Source organism: Chanodichthys erythropterus, chromosome 23, assembly GCF_024489055.1.
Source record: "Chanodichthys erythropterus isolate Z2021 chromosome 23, ASM2448905v1, whole genome shotgun sequence".
Taxonomy (NCBI): domain Eukaryota; kingdom Metazoa; phylum Chordata; class Actinopteri; order Cypriniformes; family Xenocyprididae; genus Chanodichthys; species Chanodichthys erythropterus.
Window position 1 is genome coordinate 17,067,467 of NC_090243.1, and position 18,114 is coordinate 17,085,580.

Genomic DNA, 18,114 nt, shown 5'->3' on the forward strand with positions numbered 1-18,114 from the left:
CAAATTCTTTAAAAGAAAATATCTCCCTTTGCATTGAACTTTGAGCATCGTAACTTTGTAGATGTTGTTTATGCTCAAACAGCAACATTACACACTAACTAAAATGAAAAAAGTGAAATCATAATCAACCACCCCTTTAAGCAAAAATATAATTTAAATTAAACATTTACATGTATTAATTGAATTACATAGGCCTTAAAAATATACACTATTCAGAATATTGTATAGGCTGAATAGAAAAATTACATACAGTAAATGTATAAACAGCAGAAAGGTGATTTATGACCATTGTGCTCAGTAAATAGATCTTTTCTCCATCACTGTTAAAAGCTCATTTAATTACGGTAACAATCATGTTTAGATACACTGTAAACAAATGCACTTAAAAAAAAGATGTATTATGATTTTATTACAGTAACATTTAAAGATTTTTTTTACAAAGTACAAAGTCAAGCATACAATTTGTAAACTATTTATATGACTAAAAATCCTCTAGACAAAATAAGGTTTGTTTATTAATCAAAATCATTTAGTAAAATCTGAGGACATTGAATACACAGTTTAACACAAATACATGTTAAATAAATTAAAATAAGCAGCTGTGTTTCAGGACATGAGCAGATAGAAGAGATTCACTTTCAATCAACATTTCATATTTATCCATTTAGTCCCAGTGCGGTTTTTAAATCCCATCTGAAATCATAACGGATCGACTCAGTGCTGATGTTTTTGGGACTTGACTTTCGGTGAGAACATGGCGAGGTACGGTCGTCTCCTGCGTATCCGCACGTCCGGCTGGTCGTCCTCTTTGATGTATCCTGTTGAGAGCAAAGCAATGAATGTTACCTAAATGCTTCAATGACCAACATAAACTAAAAAATTATTTCTACAAATGTAGCAAAGCTTTTTTAGTGTTATATAGTTCTTAATAGTGCAAGATCCATTTCTTTCTATTTGTCAAAATGACATAATGCAGAACCTCTTTCCACACAGGTCTGTGTCGACGGAAAGCCCACTTCCCAGAAGTTCTCCGGAGTGGAAGGTGGAATGTAGCGGTAGCGATGCCGTGAACAGGAAGACAGTTTTTTCTGCTTCTCTTCCTCTGGAAGGTGCGCATAATACTGAAACAACAGAATGGTCTTAATTACAACATTTGTAATTATTGATGCTATGATTATTTAGAAAAAGTAGATATATAGTTGGTCATATACTGTATAAACTGACTCACAATTTCACACTCTTTACAATAGTGGCCTTTTAGTTTTCTCCTTTCGTCTTTCTTACGCACAACTTCCACACAAGCAAAAGACTTATTCCTGGAATAGAAAGCAAAACATGTACAATGTCTTTAAAAGATGAAATTTTTTTAAGCTAATAATTCTCTATATATATATATATATATATTAGGGCTGTCAATCAATTTAAAAATTAATTACATACTCTGTGATTAATTAATCTAAATTAATCACATACATAATTTTTGTTGTGAAAGTATTAAATATTTAAATTCAAATGAATCAATGCAGGGTTTTTCCTGGGTCAAAAATGGTCTTCGGTGGTGACAGACATGGTCATCCACACAAACAGTAAAAAGTGCCCTACCCTCGTGATTTGCGAGCCCGATACTGACAATAAAGTACCCGTCACTCTCACTGTAATTCTTTCTTGCCCTCTTTGCAAAAAAAAAAAAAAGCTTTGTAAGAGAAGATGCTTTTTTGCTAAACCTAAAAAGTAGCATTTAGAAGTTATTTTAACTAATAATATAATTTTCTACCATATACAATTGAATGCACCTAGCTAACAACAACTTGCTTTGTTCTGGTTTCACCTCACTCCAGTCTAAACTAACTGATTTTATAGGTAGGCCTAATTTACTACACATTGTCATTTAAATAACCTGAAAATATTGTGGATTATTAAGGCTAATTTTACTAACCACTCTTGCTAAATGGGGTAAGCACACTTATGTTCTCATTTCAGAGTTGTTCGAGTAAATGATTCATTATAGACCGTGTGGACAGATCAGTTGTTGTCCTGATTCATTAAAATTAATCTGTTCAAATGAGTCATTAGGTCGCAAATCGGACATTAGTGGACGTTGACGCGTTGCGTGCGAATCGCGACTGTTATTAGGATATCGCAAAAGATTTGTCAACACAGAAAACACTTCACCACTGGATAGGATTTTCATTTTGTTTACTGAAAGTGTGGTTTATGTTAGCTGCACGTGCAGGACGCCTGTCAGAGAAGATGAGGTGACGTTCTTTTGAGCACTATTCACACCCAACGGTTATTCAGGAAAACGTTCTCCGAATGCGCCTCGTGAAACATGGATTCGGTCTTACGAACTTTTAGCATTGTGTCAGTTGATTTAGATTATTATGTGTGAGAGGTAGAGAGAGTGCGAAGACGGTGCTTACTTTGAAAGATAATATATAGTATATAGATTATATATATATATATATAAATTACATCTCAATGATACTAAAATTAACAAACTCAAATGTATCTGTATATTAATTTTCACAATATAAATCTTTCCTAAGCAGCTCAACAAAAACATTTATTACCAATAAAAGCATCATATATTCCTCACCTGCTAGATGCATCACCATCAGATGTCACTTGCTTCACGTCTGCAGGCCGACGGAATTCCTCTGAACAATCGCAATATGTTTGTTAAAAAGGTTTAAAAGATGCAGGACAAATACAACAAAGCTTCTGGAAAACTGAGTCTGCTATTTCGAATTGATTAAAAAAAATGAAACTACCTGCAGCCACTTGTTCTTCTTCATTATCATCTTCCTCTCTCTCCTCGTACGTACTGTCTTGTATAGGAACTGAGCTCTCGTCCTGTGGACAAGACTCATATTCTCCGTACCCTGTCTTATCGAAGATGTCAGCAAGGCTGTCGTTTGCCTTCTGCCCAATTCCTGTTGATCAATCACATGTAGAAGTTGCCTACGGGCAGCTCAGACATTAATCCGAAGCTACAAATCAAATCAGCTGTTCGTTCATATAATACCAGTGGTTTGGGATTGTCCCGTCCTCGTCTGGCCTCTCAGCAGTAGACTGTGACTCACAAATGTGCAGTCGGTGTCCATCGTTTCTAAGTCTGCTCTGAATCTGGCCTAGAACAATTTGAGGAAAAAAAAATGTCACTAATGCAAACATGTTATATAAACAGTGAATGGGTGTTTAAGGATTAGTTCACTCTCAGAATTACAATTTCCTGATAATTTACTCACCCCCATGTCATCCAAGATGTCTTTCTTTAGTTGAAAAGAAATTAAGGTTTTTGAGGAAAACATTCCAGGATTTTTCTCCATATGGACATCAAAAACTGACATCACTGGGGTTCAACGGGTTGAAGGTCCAAATGTCAGTTTCAGTGCAGCTTCAAAGGGCTCTACATGATCCCAGACGAGGAATAAGAGTCTCATCTAGAGAAACGATCGGCCATTTTCTAAAAAAAATAAAAATTATATACTTTTTAACCACAAATGCTCATCTTGCACTGCGATGCGCCATGCATTACGTAATCATGTTGGAAAGGTCACTCATGACGTAGGCGGAAGTACCGAGCAAGTGTTTACAAAGCGAATGTGCAAAGACTAAGTGAAATGGCCTTTACAAAAAAAAAAAGGTAAAACAACGATGTCTGACGATTTTGAAGTTGGAGGAGAAAATGAGATTTTTTCCGCCCTTCCGCCTACGTCACGAGTGACCTTTCCAACGTGATAACATAATGCGTGGCGTATCGCAGAGCAGTGATGAGCATTTGTAGTTAAAAAGTATATACATTTTTATTTTTTAATTTTTTTTTAGAAAATGGCCGATCGTTTCACTAGATAAGACTCTTATTCCTCGTTGAAGCTGCACTGAAACTGACATTTTGACCTTCAACCCGTTGAACCCCAGTGAAGTCCACTATATGGAGAAAAATCCTGGAATGTTTTCCTCAAAAACCTTCATTTCTTTTCGACTGACGAAAGAAAGACATGAACATCTTGGATGACATGGAGGTGAGTAAATTATCAGAAAATGTTAATTCTGAAGTGAACTAATCCTTTAATGCATCCTTGCTGAATATATTATAACATATTAGTTTATTCATGTAAATATGGTGGATCAAAATAATGTTTCAGAATTCATTTTCAGTGTATATTAGTACCTCTGGTTGAGGAGAGCACTCTGTATCATACTGAGCCAGATCAGCTCCTGGATCCACACTCCAGCTCTGATCTGTCATCAAAAAAAGACCATCAGAAAAATGATTCATCATGAACTACTCAAGATTATCAGTTAACTAATATGGCAACCATTATGTTCATAATAGATCTGTATTACCGTATGGAAAAGGTGTGTTTTGGTTCTGAAGAGAATTTTTGCGAGGTGTGTGCTGGTCCAAACATTTCCTCCTCTTTGAATCCTACAAAAATAATAGTTACATAAAATTCGAAAACTTATACTTTTATGTAAAACTGTAAATCAGGTGGTGTGTCTGTATCGCTTCTGTGTGCTTGTGTCTAACCGTTGTTTCCTGATTCTTGCTCTCTTTATGACCATTAGCCGGAGTGGAAGCAAATATCATCCCCTTGATTTCCGTCTCATCAGGATCATCCAGGCTGGAATCAGAAATCTTCTCTTCTCTTGTCTGTTTTCTCTTTCCATTAACTGGCACGTGTGTGCTGTTGTTTGAAGGTGTGCGTGGAATGTTGTCTGCCGGCGGCTGCTGTTGCTCTCGAGAAACCAATGGACGGCAATGCAAAATGGACGGAGAATCGTCATTCTGGACTGCAGTGATGCTGGAACTAATATATAAAAAAGCAACAACAGCTTTTGTAATGAAGCATTTCAGTTCCAGACAACGTTTCTCTCTCACTGGTCATTATTGAGAGTTCAAATGGTAGTTTGTTTGGATTAAGAGTGTGTTGTTACATGTTTGTGCAGTCATGTGACTCAGGTTGTTGGCCTCGTTCAGTGTGTGGTGAAGTGTGAAGATCATCATCCTTATCATTCTCATCAAACTGGAGGAAAAACACATTGGATAAGTGAACACACACTCCCAAATGCTGCCAGTGTGGATATATATAGGTTTTCTGTACATAATTAAGCATTTTCTAGATCATTTTAGATATCTAGATATCATTTTTAAAATGCACAACTGAAACTAAACCTGAAAAGGCATACTGGGATACAATGAATGACTAGGATGTATAGTTAAGATAAAGTAAGGCAGAACCTGCTCTGGATGGGCGTCTATACGGCAGGTCTCAGGAACCACCATCCTAAAATGTTTCTTGTTATTAGGCTCTGAAATAAATAACACATTGAATGTATGCTTACTAAGAACATCTTCAAAAAACATGTTGCTTAAGGAACATTACAAAATTCTAAAAACTTTTAACAAATGCTTATTTAGGTTTAAGGAAAATACCTTTAAACTCATACAAAATCTTATTGATTAGACACAAAAATATGTATTAATATGAATTACAGATGAAGATCAGCTTATAATACCTGCAATACAAGTCACATCCATTTCACATGTCTCAGCAACAAGCACACCACTGCCATTACAGCCGAAGGGCACAAATGGATCTCCTCGCCTGGGTTCTGTATTAAAAAAAAAATAATAATAATTATATATATATAAATATATATATTACAGTCAAACCAAAACATTTCATTCATTAATACAGTTTCAATAGTGAATAAAATATTCACTTTAGTTTACAAAAATGGCAATAAAATATGACAAGATCTCAGAGTTAAACTGTGTCAGAAACAATTAACAACAATTTTAATGATTTAATAAAACAATCTTAATGATGTCAGATAACGCTTAAGCAAAACATGGTCAGGTCAAAGTGTCTGAATAAATTTTGGTTCCAAAATTTGTATCAATTTCCACTGAAGAATTTTTGGGTATGTCACAGTTTACTTTATTTTGCTATCCTCACTTACATAAATGAACTATAGTATCCTGAACCCACTAGTAATCTTTGGTTTGACTGTGTGTATATGTATTTGTTTTTAAAAATAGCTGTTAATTATCTAAATTAATATATAGCTATTTATTATAATATCAAAATTCATAACTTAATAAATAAAAATTATAGATGTATGTGTGTACGCATATATATAACAATAATACAATTAATATTAAAATAGCTGTTTATTAGCTAAAGTAATATAGCTATTTATATATATTTAAAAAATCAATAACTAAATAAAAATTATAGATGCATAGATGCATAGATGTATATATATATATATATATATATATATATATATATATATATATATATATATATATATATATATATATATATATATATATATATACAGTACAGTCCAAAAGTTTGGAACCACTAAGATTTTTAATGTTTTTAAAAGAAGTTTCGTCTGCTCACCAAGGCTACATTTATTTAATTAAAAATACAGTAAAAACAGTAATATTGTGAAATATTATTACAATTTAAAATAACGTACTCGGTTACTAACGTAACCTCGGTTCCCTGAGATACGGAACGAGTACTGCGTATGGGGAAAGGTCTCCCTTTTTCCCCGCTGCTGAAGCCTTTTTCAATAACGCAGTGTAACTGCACCGTCATTGGTTCACTCATAGACAAGTTGTTGAACCAATGGCGGCGCGGCATAGCTGCGCGGCCTATGGCGACAAAGCGCGCGAATATTCCCGCCGAAATGGGCGGGGTATAGGGCTATATAAGCAGGCGTTTCGCCATAGGATTTCAGTGTCAATCGACTGAAGCGACGACCCTGAGCCGCAGCCTCGTGGCACGGCAAGTGACGCAGTACTGCGTTCCGTATCTCAGGGAACCGAGGTTACGTTAGTAACCGAGTACGTTCCCTTCGATACTTCACTCGTACTGCGTATGGGGGGAACGAATTCAACCACGCCGTGCCACGGCTGGGAACGATATAGCTTGCATTTGGCCACCCAGAGGGGGGGCAAAAAGGACAAGCGGAGGCAAAGCCTAACCGAACCCATGGTTACACTGAAGGAAGATACTTCCTATGGTGGCGTGAAGCGGGACCTGTTGGAAGCCGCTAATCACACCGACAGGACCCGAGCTTGTAAGGTCGGGACATCGAGGTGATAGAACCTGACAAAGGTGGACGGCGAAGACCAGCCGGCCGCCTCACAGATGTCTTGGATGGAAACTCCGTTGGACCAAGCCCACGAGGAAGCCATTCCTCTAGTGGAGTGGGCCCTGACTCCTATGGGGCAATTAGTGCCCAGTGAGGAGTAGCACAGGTTAATAGCATCCACTATCCAACGGGAAATGCGTTGTTTCGAGACCGGAGACCCTTTGGTGCGGCCGCCAAAACAAACAAAGAGCTGATCCGACAGTCTGAAAGACTGTGATCGGTCTATGTAGGTCCTCAATGCCCTGACTGGGCAGAGTAGCTGCAGCTCTGGTTCGTCCGCCGAGGGAGGAAGAGCAGAGAGCGAGATGACCTGAGCTCTAAACGGAGTTGAGAGCACTTTAGGGACGTAGCCATGCCTAGGTTTCAGAACGACCTTAGAGTCACCAGGCCCGAATTCGAGGCATGCAGGGTTCACAGAGAGGGCCTGCAAATCGCCAACACGCTTTACCGATGCTAGTGCTAGTAGCAGAGCGGTTTTTAGTGTTAGGGGCCTGAGGTCGGCTGAACCCATTGGTTCAAATGGGGCTCCTTTCAAGGCCCTGAGGACCAACGAGAGGTCCCAGGAGGAATAGTGAGAGGGCGAGGAGGATTCAAACGCCTAGCACCTCTCAAAAAACGGATCACGAGCCCGTTTCGTCCCACCGATTGGCCAGCAATAGGAGCGTGGGAACGCTGCAATGGCTGCTACGTAAACCTTAAGCGTGGAAGGGAGCGCCCCATTTCCAAGCGTTCTTGGAGGAAAGACAGTATGGAAGATACGTCACTCTCCACAGGGTCTATGTTGCGTGTTGAACACCAATCAACAAAGACTGACCACTTCTGGTCGTAGAGGCGCCTCGTAGATGGGGCTCTAGCCTGAGAAATGGTATTTAGGACGTCCTCGGGGAGGCTAGTCGGCTCCCATCGAGGGACCAGAGGTGCAGAGCCCAGAGCTGCGGCTGTGGGTGCCAGATTGTTCTGTTTGCCTGAGAGAGGAGGTCCCGTCTCAGGGGAATCGGCCACGGGGCTCTTAGAGAGAGCCTGAATAGCTCTGAGGACCAAACCTGGTTCCTCCAGAGCGGGGCCACCAGAAGGACTCTGTGCTGGTCTTCTCTGATACGCCTGATGACCTGGGGGATCAGTGCGATCGGAGGGAAAGCATAAAGGAGCGTGCTGGGCCATGTGTGGGCCAGAGCATCTACTTCCTTCGAGAAAAATGTTGGGCAATGAGAGTTGTCTTCTGAGGCGAAGAGGTCTACCTCTGCCTTCCCGAAGAACTCCCAGATCGTGAGGACCACTTGGGGGTGGAGCATCCACTCGTCGGAGGGGATGTTGCTCCGTGACAACATGTCCGCACCCAGATTGTTCCTGCCAGGAACATGAGTCGCTCTGAGCGACTGAAGCCTCGGAAGAGCCCATTCCAGCAGTCGTTTCGCCAGAGCGCATAAGCGGCTGGACGAAAGACCGCCTTGGTGGTTCAGGTATGACACCACCGTCATACTGTCTGACCGAACTAGAACATGACGTCCCGTCAAGTAAGCCTGAAAGAACTGAAGGGCTTTCATCACTGCTAGCATCTCTAGACAGTTGATGTGTAGATGGCTTTCCTCGTGGCTCCACGAGCCGAAGGCCGGTCTGCCCTCGCACACAGCGCCCCAGCCCAAGTTGGAGGCGTCTGTTGAGAGCACCGTCCTCCGTGAGACCGCCTGTAAGGGGACTCCGCGTTGGAACCATACTGGATCCATCCAAGGTTTCAGGGCTAGAAGACAGGCCCGATTGACCTTGAGACATAGGCGGCCGTGCCGCCATGCGCTGGGAGGAACCCGGAACTTCAACCAGTACTGAAGAGGCCGCATCCGAAGAAGGCCTAGCTGCAGCACCGGGGAGGCGGAAGCCATCAGCCCTAGCAGCCTCTGGAAAAACTTCAGAGGGAGATAGGCTTTGTTCGTGACAGATGCCGTGAGCTGCTGAATTGCCAGGGCGCGCTCTGGCGAGACTACTGGACGGACCGAGTCGAAAACTGCTCCCAGAAACGAAATTCGTTGAGTGGGGCATAGCGAGCTCTTGGCTAAGTTGACCCTGAGACCCAGGCATTGTAGATGGCTGAGGAGCACGGATCTGTGGCGTTCCAGCTCGTCTCGCGAACGGGCTAAGATGAGCCAGTCGTCGAGGTAATTCAGAACCCGGATTCCCATCTGTCTCAGAGGGGAAAGCGCCGCGTCCATGCACTTGGTGAAAGTGCGGGGAGCCAGAGACAGCCCGAAGGGCAGGACCGTATATTGGTATGCCACCCCTTCGTATGCGAATCTCAAGAATCGTCTGTGACGGGGGGCTATCTGGATGTGAAAATACGCATCCTTCAGGTCCAGCGAGCAGAACCAGTCCTCGGGGCAAATGTGCGCGAGGATCTGCTTCAGCGTCAGCATTTTGAACTTCCGTCTCATGAGGGAGTGATTCAAAAGCCTGAGGTCTAGGATGGGTCTGAGACCGCCATCCTTTTGGGGACCAGAAAGTAGCGGCTGTAAAAGCCTGTCTCGCTCTCTGACGGAGGAACCATTTCCACAGCTCCTTTTTCCAGCAACGACATGACTTCGGCCCGGAGGACATGAGCGTCGTCCGGATTGACCGATGTTTGAAGCACCCCGGCGAAGCGAGGGGGCCGTCGTGCAAACTGGAGCGAGTAGCTCTGGTTTACGATCCCCATGACCCATTCTGACACATCGGGGATGGCCTGCCAGGCCTCGGCCCGAGTGGCTAGGGGTTGAATAATGTTGGGTGACAGACCGCCGTTGAGAGGGTCGTACACCGCGAGGGGTGGAAGAGGAAATTTGCTCTTTTTGTGATGAGGTAAAAATTTGTCCGCCGTGAAAACGGCGTTTGGAGTGGGCGCAACAGGTGTGGGCCCAGCTGTCACTTGGAGTATGTTTCCCACGCCCGGAAATAAACGAGGCGGAGGGGAAATTACCCGTGGGAGCTTTTGGGGTGGTCCGGTCGTAACGGGACGGTCCCCCATCCTCTTCCTGTCCGACGAATCAGGACGACTTCGGAGGCACCGGGTCCAGCACAATCCTGGGCCGGGGTCCCTGGCGCCTCGGGAAGGGAGGGCGCTTCGCAGGGCGCGAGCGCTGGCGATGCTCCTGGGGCGGCGCTGCCTGTGTTGCAGGTGGGGCTGGTTTGTTCTGCTGAGCCGGCGCAGTCCTGGGGCGGCTAGACGCAGAAGCGGAGCTGGAGCGCTTAGGCAAGAAATGCCTCATAGCCTGAGACGATTTCTGCGCGGCAGTAAAGCGCTCAGTGAAGCCATCCACTGCAGGCCCGAAGAGACCAGAAGGCGAGACCGGGGCGTCTAAGAAGGCCGTCTTGTCTAGGTCTTTGATCTCCGTTAGGTTGAGCCACAGGTGGCGCTCCAACACGACCAGGCTGGCCATGGAACGACCGATGGCCTGGGCCGTAGCCTTCGTAGCTCGCAGGGCAAGATCCGTGGCGCTGCGGAGATCTTTGAAGGCTGGCGCGTCGATTCCAGACTCATCCAGAGAGCGGAGGAGTTTGGCCTGGAATGCTTGAAATATGGCCATGGTGTGGAGCGCAGAGGCAGCTTGGCCCGCCGAGGTGTAAGCCCGTCCAGCCAGAGTAGAGGTGGTCCGACAGGGCTTGGAAGGAAGGGCCCTCTTCGTCTTCCAACCCACAGCCGCGGGAGGACAGAGGTGAGCAGCCACCGCTTCATCTAGGGGTGGCAAGCGCTCGTATCCTTCTCCTCGGCGCCGTCGACGGCGGTGAGGGCGGAGCGGTGCGTAGTGTGGAGGCGGGCAGAGTAAGGAGCGCGCCACGACTTCGGCCAGCTCTTCGTGGACCTCAGGAAAGAAGGGCGCTGAACGCTGGCGAGGTGCTTGGCGGCGGCCTGGCAGAAACCATTCGTCCAGGCGGCTGCGAGACGGCTCCTCTGGAGGGGCCCACTCGAGGTCCAGCTCTTCAACGGCTCTAGACAGGATGCGGAAGAGCTCGGGCATCCATGCCCTGGCCATGCTCGATGGGTTCCAAGGGAGGCGGTGGAGCGGGGTCTTCCGGCTCGCCAGCCCATCCTTCCGCTTCGGAAGCCGCAAGAGACATGGAGTCGTCTTGTTCGTCGTCTGTTCCCCCGAATGAGACGAGGTCACTCGCTTCTGCGGAGGGACGCTGCTCAGGGCGAGAGAACAGAACTGGAGAGAGTTCCCTGGGAGGAGAGGGCGAGGCACGCGGGGGCTGGGCCGGCGTGAGCTCGCTCAACTCCTGGCGCTGAGTCGCTCTACCCCGCTGTCTTTTCCTCGCCGGACCGCGGGAGGAAGGAGACGGGAGGGCGCGAGCGGCGAGATCGCCCTCAGTGAAGAAGGCGACCCGCGAGCGCAGGGAAGCGAGACTCATACACTCGCAGTGCGGGCATGAGTCTCCAGCGAGCGCGCCGTCTGCGTGGGGCTTGCCCAGGCAAGCGACACACTCGCTGTGTCCATCGTCGTCGTGCAGGGGGCCCTGCAAGTACCACATGAGTGGCGGGGCATCGTGAGACGCCGCTGCCGTGAAAACGGCAATTGGGTGGCTCTTTTAGAGCGGCGAGGGCCGCGGAAGCTCTTAAAGCGGTGAAAACCGCTGGAAATCGCTCTTTTAGAGCGGCGTTTAAGCCGCGGATGAAGCTCTCAGGCGGCGCGCCGGATGGCGGCAGGGGACGCACAGGAAGCGGCCGGAAGCGGGAAGCGGGAGGCGGCGGCTCGGCGACGGCGCTAGAAGCTGCAGTCCGCGAGGGCGCCGGCGCTTTCTTCCACCGGCGAGTCCAGGCGAGTCCGCTGCGGGAGCCTCTTCAGACGGCGGCGAGAGCAGAAGGCGGCGAGCTTCTTCGGCTTCAGGCGGAGATCAGCGAAGAGAAGTAGATGTCGTCGCTGAAGGAGAAAACACTGAAATCCTATGGCGAAACGCCTGCTTATATAGCCCCCTATACCCCGCCCCATTTCGGCGGGGAATATTCGCGCGCTTTGTCGCCATAGGCCGCGCAGCTATGCCGCGCCGCCATTGGTTCAACAACTTGTCTATGAGTGAACCAATGACGGTGCAGTTACACTGCGTTATTGAAAAAGGCTTCAGCAGCGGGGAAAAAGGGAGACCTTTCCCCATACGCAGTACGAGTGAAGTATCGAAAGGGAACTGTTTTCTATTTAAATATATTTGACAAAGTAATTTATTCCTGTGATGGCAAAGCTGAATTTTCAGCATCGTTACTCCAGTCTTCAGTGTCACATGATCCTTCAGAAATCATTCTAATATGCTGATCTGCTGCTCAAGAAACATTTAATGTGTACAATTGTACAAAATATTTGTGTCCACATTTTTTTTTCAGGATTATTTGATGAATAGAAAGTTCAAAAGAACAGTGTTTATCTGAAATCTAATCTTTTGTAACATTATAAATGTCTTTACTGCCACTTTTGATTGATTTAATGCATCCTTGCTGAATAAAAGTATTCATTTCTTTAATTTCTTTTCAAAAAAATAAAAATTCTTACTGACCCCAAACTTTTGAACGGTAGTGTATAATGCTACAGAAGCTTTGTATTTCAGATAAATGCTGTTCTTTTGAACTTTCTATTCATCAAGGAATCCTGAAAAAAAAAAAAAAAAAAAGTACACAACTGTTTTCAACATTGAAAATAATCATAAATGTTTCTTGAGCAGCAAATCAGCATATTAGAATGATTTCTGAAGGATCATGTGACACTGAAGACTGGAGTAATGATGCTGAAAATTCAGCTTTGCATCACAGGAATAAATTACTTTGTCAAATATATTTAAATAGTACACAGTTATTTTAAATTGTAATAATATTTCACAATTTTACCGTTTTTTACTGTATTTTTAATTAAATAAATGTAGCCTTGGTGAGCAGACGAAACTTCTTTTAAAAACATTAAAAATCTTAGTGGTTCCAAACTTTTGGACTGTACTGTACTGTGTATATATATATATATATATATATATATATATATATATATATATATATATATATATATATATATATATATATATATATATATATATATATATGCACATGTATATATTTATATACTATAATTAAAAACCAATAACTATAATATATATTTTTTTTATTAAAATAGCAGTTAAATAGCTAAATTAATACAATGTTATTTATGGATATTTAAAAACTAGAAACTAAAAGTATTAATAAATACTCTCTAATGAAAGAATTATTAAATCAGAATGGAAGAAAAAGAATTATGGGAATTTTGGATGAAGGTCAGAGGTGATCATCCAACACACCCTGAATGTAAATAAATGTATGTAAAATATCTAATTAGTGGATGTCATGCATAATGTCATTATCATTTGGACAGTGCAACCGAAAATTAAATTTCTCACGAGAGAGTGACAGTGGTGTCTCGGCGTAGCGGACGTGGTTCTGCTCTTTCCGTCGTTTCATCTTGCTGGCAACCGGTAAAGAAAGCGGGCGATGAGGAGAGTCTGGGATCATCCCCTCCTCTGCCTCAGAAGACACATTCTGCGGAGAACTAAACACACACAAAGACATCAGACGCTCATGTGATGCCCCTCATCAATATTCATGTCAGGTTTCATTTGACTCACCCAGACTTTCTAAGTCGCTCTAGCTCAAGACTCAGTCTCCTGTTTTCATCTTTAAGAGTCTTCCTCTCTGCCTCTAAACTCAACAACACACACATTATAGGGTTGATACTAATAGACTGATAAACATGATGAGTCACAATATGATAATGCATAATAATAATACATTAGAAAACAAAAATCCTCACCAAGCTCAGATATGACAGACAGATTTTTCTGATTAGTGTCTTTAAACTCAGTGTTTGTTGTTTTAATCTGCTTCTCCGTCACAGCACAACGATCACATGGTCCAGAACACACCCTAAACACAGAGACAAAGAAAACTTAAACTTTCAGAACAAAATGAGGATAAGATAAAAAAACATCATATGCTGCTGAAGAGTTATAAAACGTCCTTTTCAGAGCACCTGTCCTCTAACCGTCTGATCTTCTCCTGCAGGATCTTCTGTTGCTCTCGTAACTGCTGGTTCTTGCTGTGAAATTCACTCAGTCTCTGAGCATCTCTGAGAGGGAAGCCGAATTATTACAGTTAGAGATCATATTTGACATTTATTATATACAGAATTATTCAACCAGAAGAAAGTTTCTAAAAGTCCTTCAAAATTTTAATGATCAGTCTACTTATAAGTCGCTAAATCGAACTGATTTATAAAAATCTTCATGCAGTTTTGAGCAACGATATGTTATTATACAGTATAAGCCGTAGACTTACAGACAGCGCTCTCTCTTCAGTTTGGTTATTTTTGCCTGTAGTTCTGAAAATGAGAAAATATGTTGTCAGTGCACATCTCATATAGTTAAGCTTTTAATAAATTATTATTAAATAAACTGATTTCATAGGGCCCTTATGTACATTATTATGAACTAGTACTTACAGTGCATTAAAGGATTAGTTTGCTTTAGAATTAAAATTTCCTGATAATTTACTCATCCCCCCATGTCATCCAAGATGTTTGTCTTTTTTGTTCTTTTACAGTCGAAAAGAAATTAAGGTTTTCAAGGAAAAGATTCCAGAAAAGATTTTTCTCCATATACTTTTACACTGTTGCCATGGGTTGTTTTTCATGTCCACGGGTTGAATCGACCCAAAATAACATGATATTTAGCCCCTGGAATGGGATTTTACCAGGGGAGCTCCACCAAAAACGTGAATTTTACCCCCCAGAGAGCAAATTTTAACGTGGGACCACCCCTGAAATGCGATTGGGCTAGTTTTGAGGAGCAATTGGGTGGGTTTTGTTGTGAAAACCTGGCAACCCTGCATATAGTGGACTTCAACAGCTACCAACGGGTTGAAGGTCCAAATTACAGTTTCAGTGCAACTTCAAAGAGCTCTACACGATCCCAGACGAGGAATAAGTGTCTTATCTAGCGAAATGATCGGTCATTTAAAAAAATAAAATAAAAAAATAATAATAATAAAAAAATATATATATATATATACTTTTTTTAACCACAAATGCTCGTCTTGCACTGCTCTGTGATACGCCACGCATTACGTAATCATGTTGGAAAGACAAAGTACCGCGGGCCAAAATCATTGTTTTCCCTTTTTTGTAAAGGCTTTGTAGATACTGGATCGGCACTTTCACCTACGTCCAACATGATTACGTAATGCGTGGCGTATCGCAGAGCAGTGCAAGATGAGCATTTGTGGTTAAAAAGTATCTTTTTTTTTTTTTTTTAGAAAATAACCAATCGTTTCGCTAGATAAGACCCTTATTCCTCATCTGGGGTCATGTAGAGCTCTTTGAAGCTGCACTGAAACTGACATTTGGACCATCAACCCGTTGAACCCCATTGAAATCCACTATAAGGAGAATAATCCTGGAATGTTTTCCTCAAAAACCTTGATTTCTTTTCGAATGAAGAAAAAAAGACATGAACATCTTGGATGACATGGAGGTGAGTAAATTATCAGGAAATTGTAATTCTAAAATAAACTAATCCTTTAATAGATTAATGAAATTTTAACACCTGGCAAATAGAAATGTAACAGTTTCTGAATCTTCAGTTTTGTTTTTTTAAATGGAAGCCCATTTCCGCCACATATGAAAAAAATCATGCTTTAGTACATCTTAAAAGTCAAAATAATAATTCATAAATCATAATTATGATAAAAAGTCGAAATTACGACAAAAGTCAATTATGACAAATTGAAATCGTGACATATTAAAGGGATAGTTCACCCAAAAATGAAAATTTGATGTTTATCTGCTTACCCCCAGTGCATCCAAGATGTAGAGGACTTTTTTTCTTCAGTCGAACGCAAATTCTGATTTTTAACTGCAACCGCTGCCGTCTGTCAGTCAAATAATAGCAGTGATTGGGAACTTGAACAATAAGAGTCGAAAAAACTTCCATAGACAAATCCAAATTAAACCCTGCGGCTCGTGACGACACATTGATGTCCTAAGACACGAAACGATCGGTTTGTGCGAGAAACCGAACAGTATTTATATCATTTTTTACCTCTAATACACCACTATGTCCAACTCCGTTCAGCTTCCGGCTAGTGAGGTCTGATAACGCGCTCTGACAACGGAAGTGATGTCTCGCGCTCATTGAAGTATATGGGCGAGACATCACTTCCGTCACCAGAACGCGTTTTTTGACCTCACTAACAGGAAGCTGAACGAAGTTGGACATAGTGGTGTATTAGAGGTAAAAATTATATAAATAATGTTCGGTTTCTCGCACAAACCGATCGTTTCGTGTCTTAGGACATTAATGTGTCGTCACGAGCCGCAGGGTTTAATTTTGATTTGTCTATGGAAGTTTTATTTACTGTTATAGTTGAAGTTCCCATCTACTGCTATTATTTGACTGACAGACGGCAGCGGTTGCAGTTAAAAATCATAATTTGCGTTCGACTGAAGAAAAAAAGTCACCTACATCTTGGATGCACTGGGGGTAAGCATATAAACATCAAATTTTCATTTTTGGGTGAACTATCCCTTTAAATGATTAGTTCACTTTCAAATTAAAATTTCCTGATAATTTACTCACCCCCATTTCATCCAAGATGTTCATGTCTTTCTTCAGTTGAAAAGAAATGAAGGTTTTTGATAAAAACATTCCAGGATTATTCTCCTTATAGTGGACTTCAATGGCCTCCAAACGGTTGAAGGTCAAAATTACAGTTTCAGTGCAGCTTCAAAGCGTTCTACACGATCCCATATGAGGAATAATGCTCTTATCTAGAGAAACAATCACTCATTTTCTAAAAAAACAAAACAAAAATTATATAAGTTTTAACAATAAATGCTCATCTTGAACAAGCTCTCTTCTTCTCTATTTGAATTCCAGCAGTGTAGACACTGCTAAGTGTATTACTGCCCTCCACAGGTCAAAGTTTGAGCTAATAGTTATATACTTGCACTAGCAAATTGTGTATGACAATTTAGTTCAAACTTTGACCTGTGGAGGGCAGTAATACACTTAGCAGTGTCTACACTGCCGGAATTCAAATAGAGAAGAAGAAGAGAGCTAGTTCAGGATGAGTGTTTATGGTTAAAAGGTATAAAATAAAAAATAGAAAATGAGCGATGGTTTCTCTAGATAAGACCCTTATTTCTCGTATGGGATCGCTGTAAACTGTAATTTTGACCTTCAACCGTTTGGGCTCCATTGAAGTCCACTATATGGAGAAAAAAACGTATTTTCTTTTCTACTGAAGAGAGAAAGACATGAACATCTTGGATGACATGGGGGTGAGTAAATTATCAGGAAAATTTAATTTGACAGTGAAATCCTTCAAGTCATAATGACGTACTAAAAAATTATGAGAATTTCGACTTTTTAACGACATAATAAAGTCATAATTATGATTTAACGTTACTAAAGCATGATGTGCAGTTTTTAACTGTACAGACAGACAGACAAAGAAAGGTTTCGCCTGTACCATGCAGTGAAGAGTCATGCAGTTCCCTCACGGCGGTCAGCAGATCCTGGAGTTTCTCTCTGGAGTCTGCAGCAGGAGTGCTGGAAGCAGGACTCAGATCTGAAGTGCTCATCCTCAGTCTTTCAGACTCCTTCAGTCTGATCAGTTTCACTCAGACACAAGTGACAAAGACATAAAGTTCACTATCTCACATTTCTCATACCCGATAGACTAATACATTCCTTTTGGCTGTTTCGAGAACGGCATCATGCGCTAGATGTATAAGAACAAAACAAGGTACGTTTATTAAAAATAGAAATGCGCGTCGAAGAGCTCGTGAAATGTCTATTCCTTCATGTAAACATTCAGATTCCGCGCCTTTGTGAGGGATTCTGGGAGTTCAGCAGCGACTCATCACCAGAAGAGCGCTACTACCATCTAGTGGCCACTCTGAA

At 42.3% G+C, this 18,114-nt stretch overlaps 1 protein-coding gene across 2 annotated transcripts; it reads right to left on the reverse strand.

Annotated features, from left to right (window-relative positions):
* Positions 1 to 519: 519 nt before the first annotated feature.
* Positions 520 to 18,019, reverse strand: rbbp8 (retinoblastoma binding protein 8). 2 transcript variants are annotated; one of them, XM_067378342.1, is made up of 18 exons: positions 17,681 to 18,019; positions 14,489 to 14,531; positions 14,184 to 14,279; positions 13,965 to 14,077; positions 13,780 to 13,852; positions 13,555 to 13,703; positions 5,524 to 5,619; positions 5,246 to 5,316; positions 4,942 to 5,030; positions 4,535 to 4,808; positions 4,351 to 4,432; positions 4,175 to 4,245; positions 3,026 to 3,131; positions 2,772 to 2,933; positions 2,597 to 2,657; positions 1,229 to 1,316; positions 980 to 1,121; positions 520 to 818 (listed from the first exon to the last, which is right to left on the reverse strand). In XM_067378342.1, exons 1-18 carry the CDS (start codon positions 17,790 to 17,792, stop codon positions 715 to 717), a joined length of 1,932 nt encoding a protein of 643 aa, XP_067234443.1. In that variant the 5' UTR covers positions 17,793 to 18,019; the 3' UTR covers positions 520 to 714. The 2 variants fall into 2 exon arrangements, with proteins under 2 accessions (XP_067234443.1, XP_067234442.1); XM_067378341.1 differs by having other exon boundaries at positions 4,535 to 4,814.
* Between the last annotated feature and the right edge of the window lie 95 nt (positions 18,020 to 18,114).

What these genes read in the sequence shown, in the direction of transcription:
- rbbp8 (XM_067378341.1), bottom strand. Translation starts at nt 17,792, where the DNA reads ATGAGCACTTCAGATCTGAGTCCTGCTTCCAGCACTCCTGCTGCAGAC. An exon ending in GGGACAATCCCAAACCACTG is followed by an intron (nt 2,934 to 3,025) that starts GTATTATATGAA and finishes ATTGATCAACAG; the next exon opens with GAATTGGGCAGAAGGCAAAC. An exon ending in GATGGTGATGCATCTAGCAG is followed by an intron (nt 1,317 to 2,596) that starts GTGAGGAATATA and finishes TTTCTATTCCAG; the next exon opens with GAATAAGTCTTTTGCTTGTG.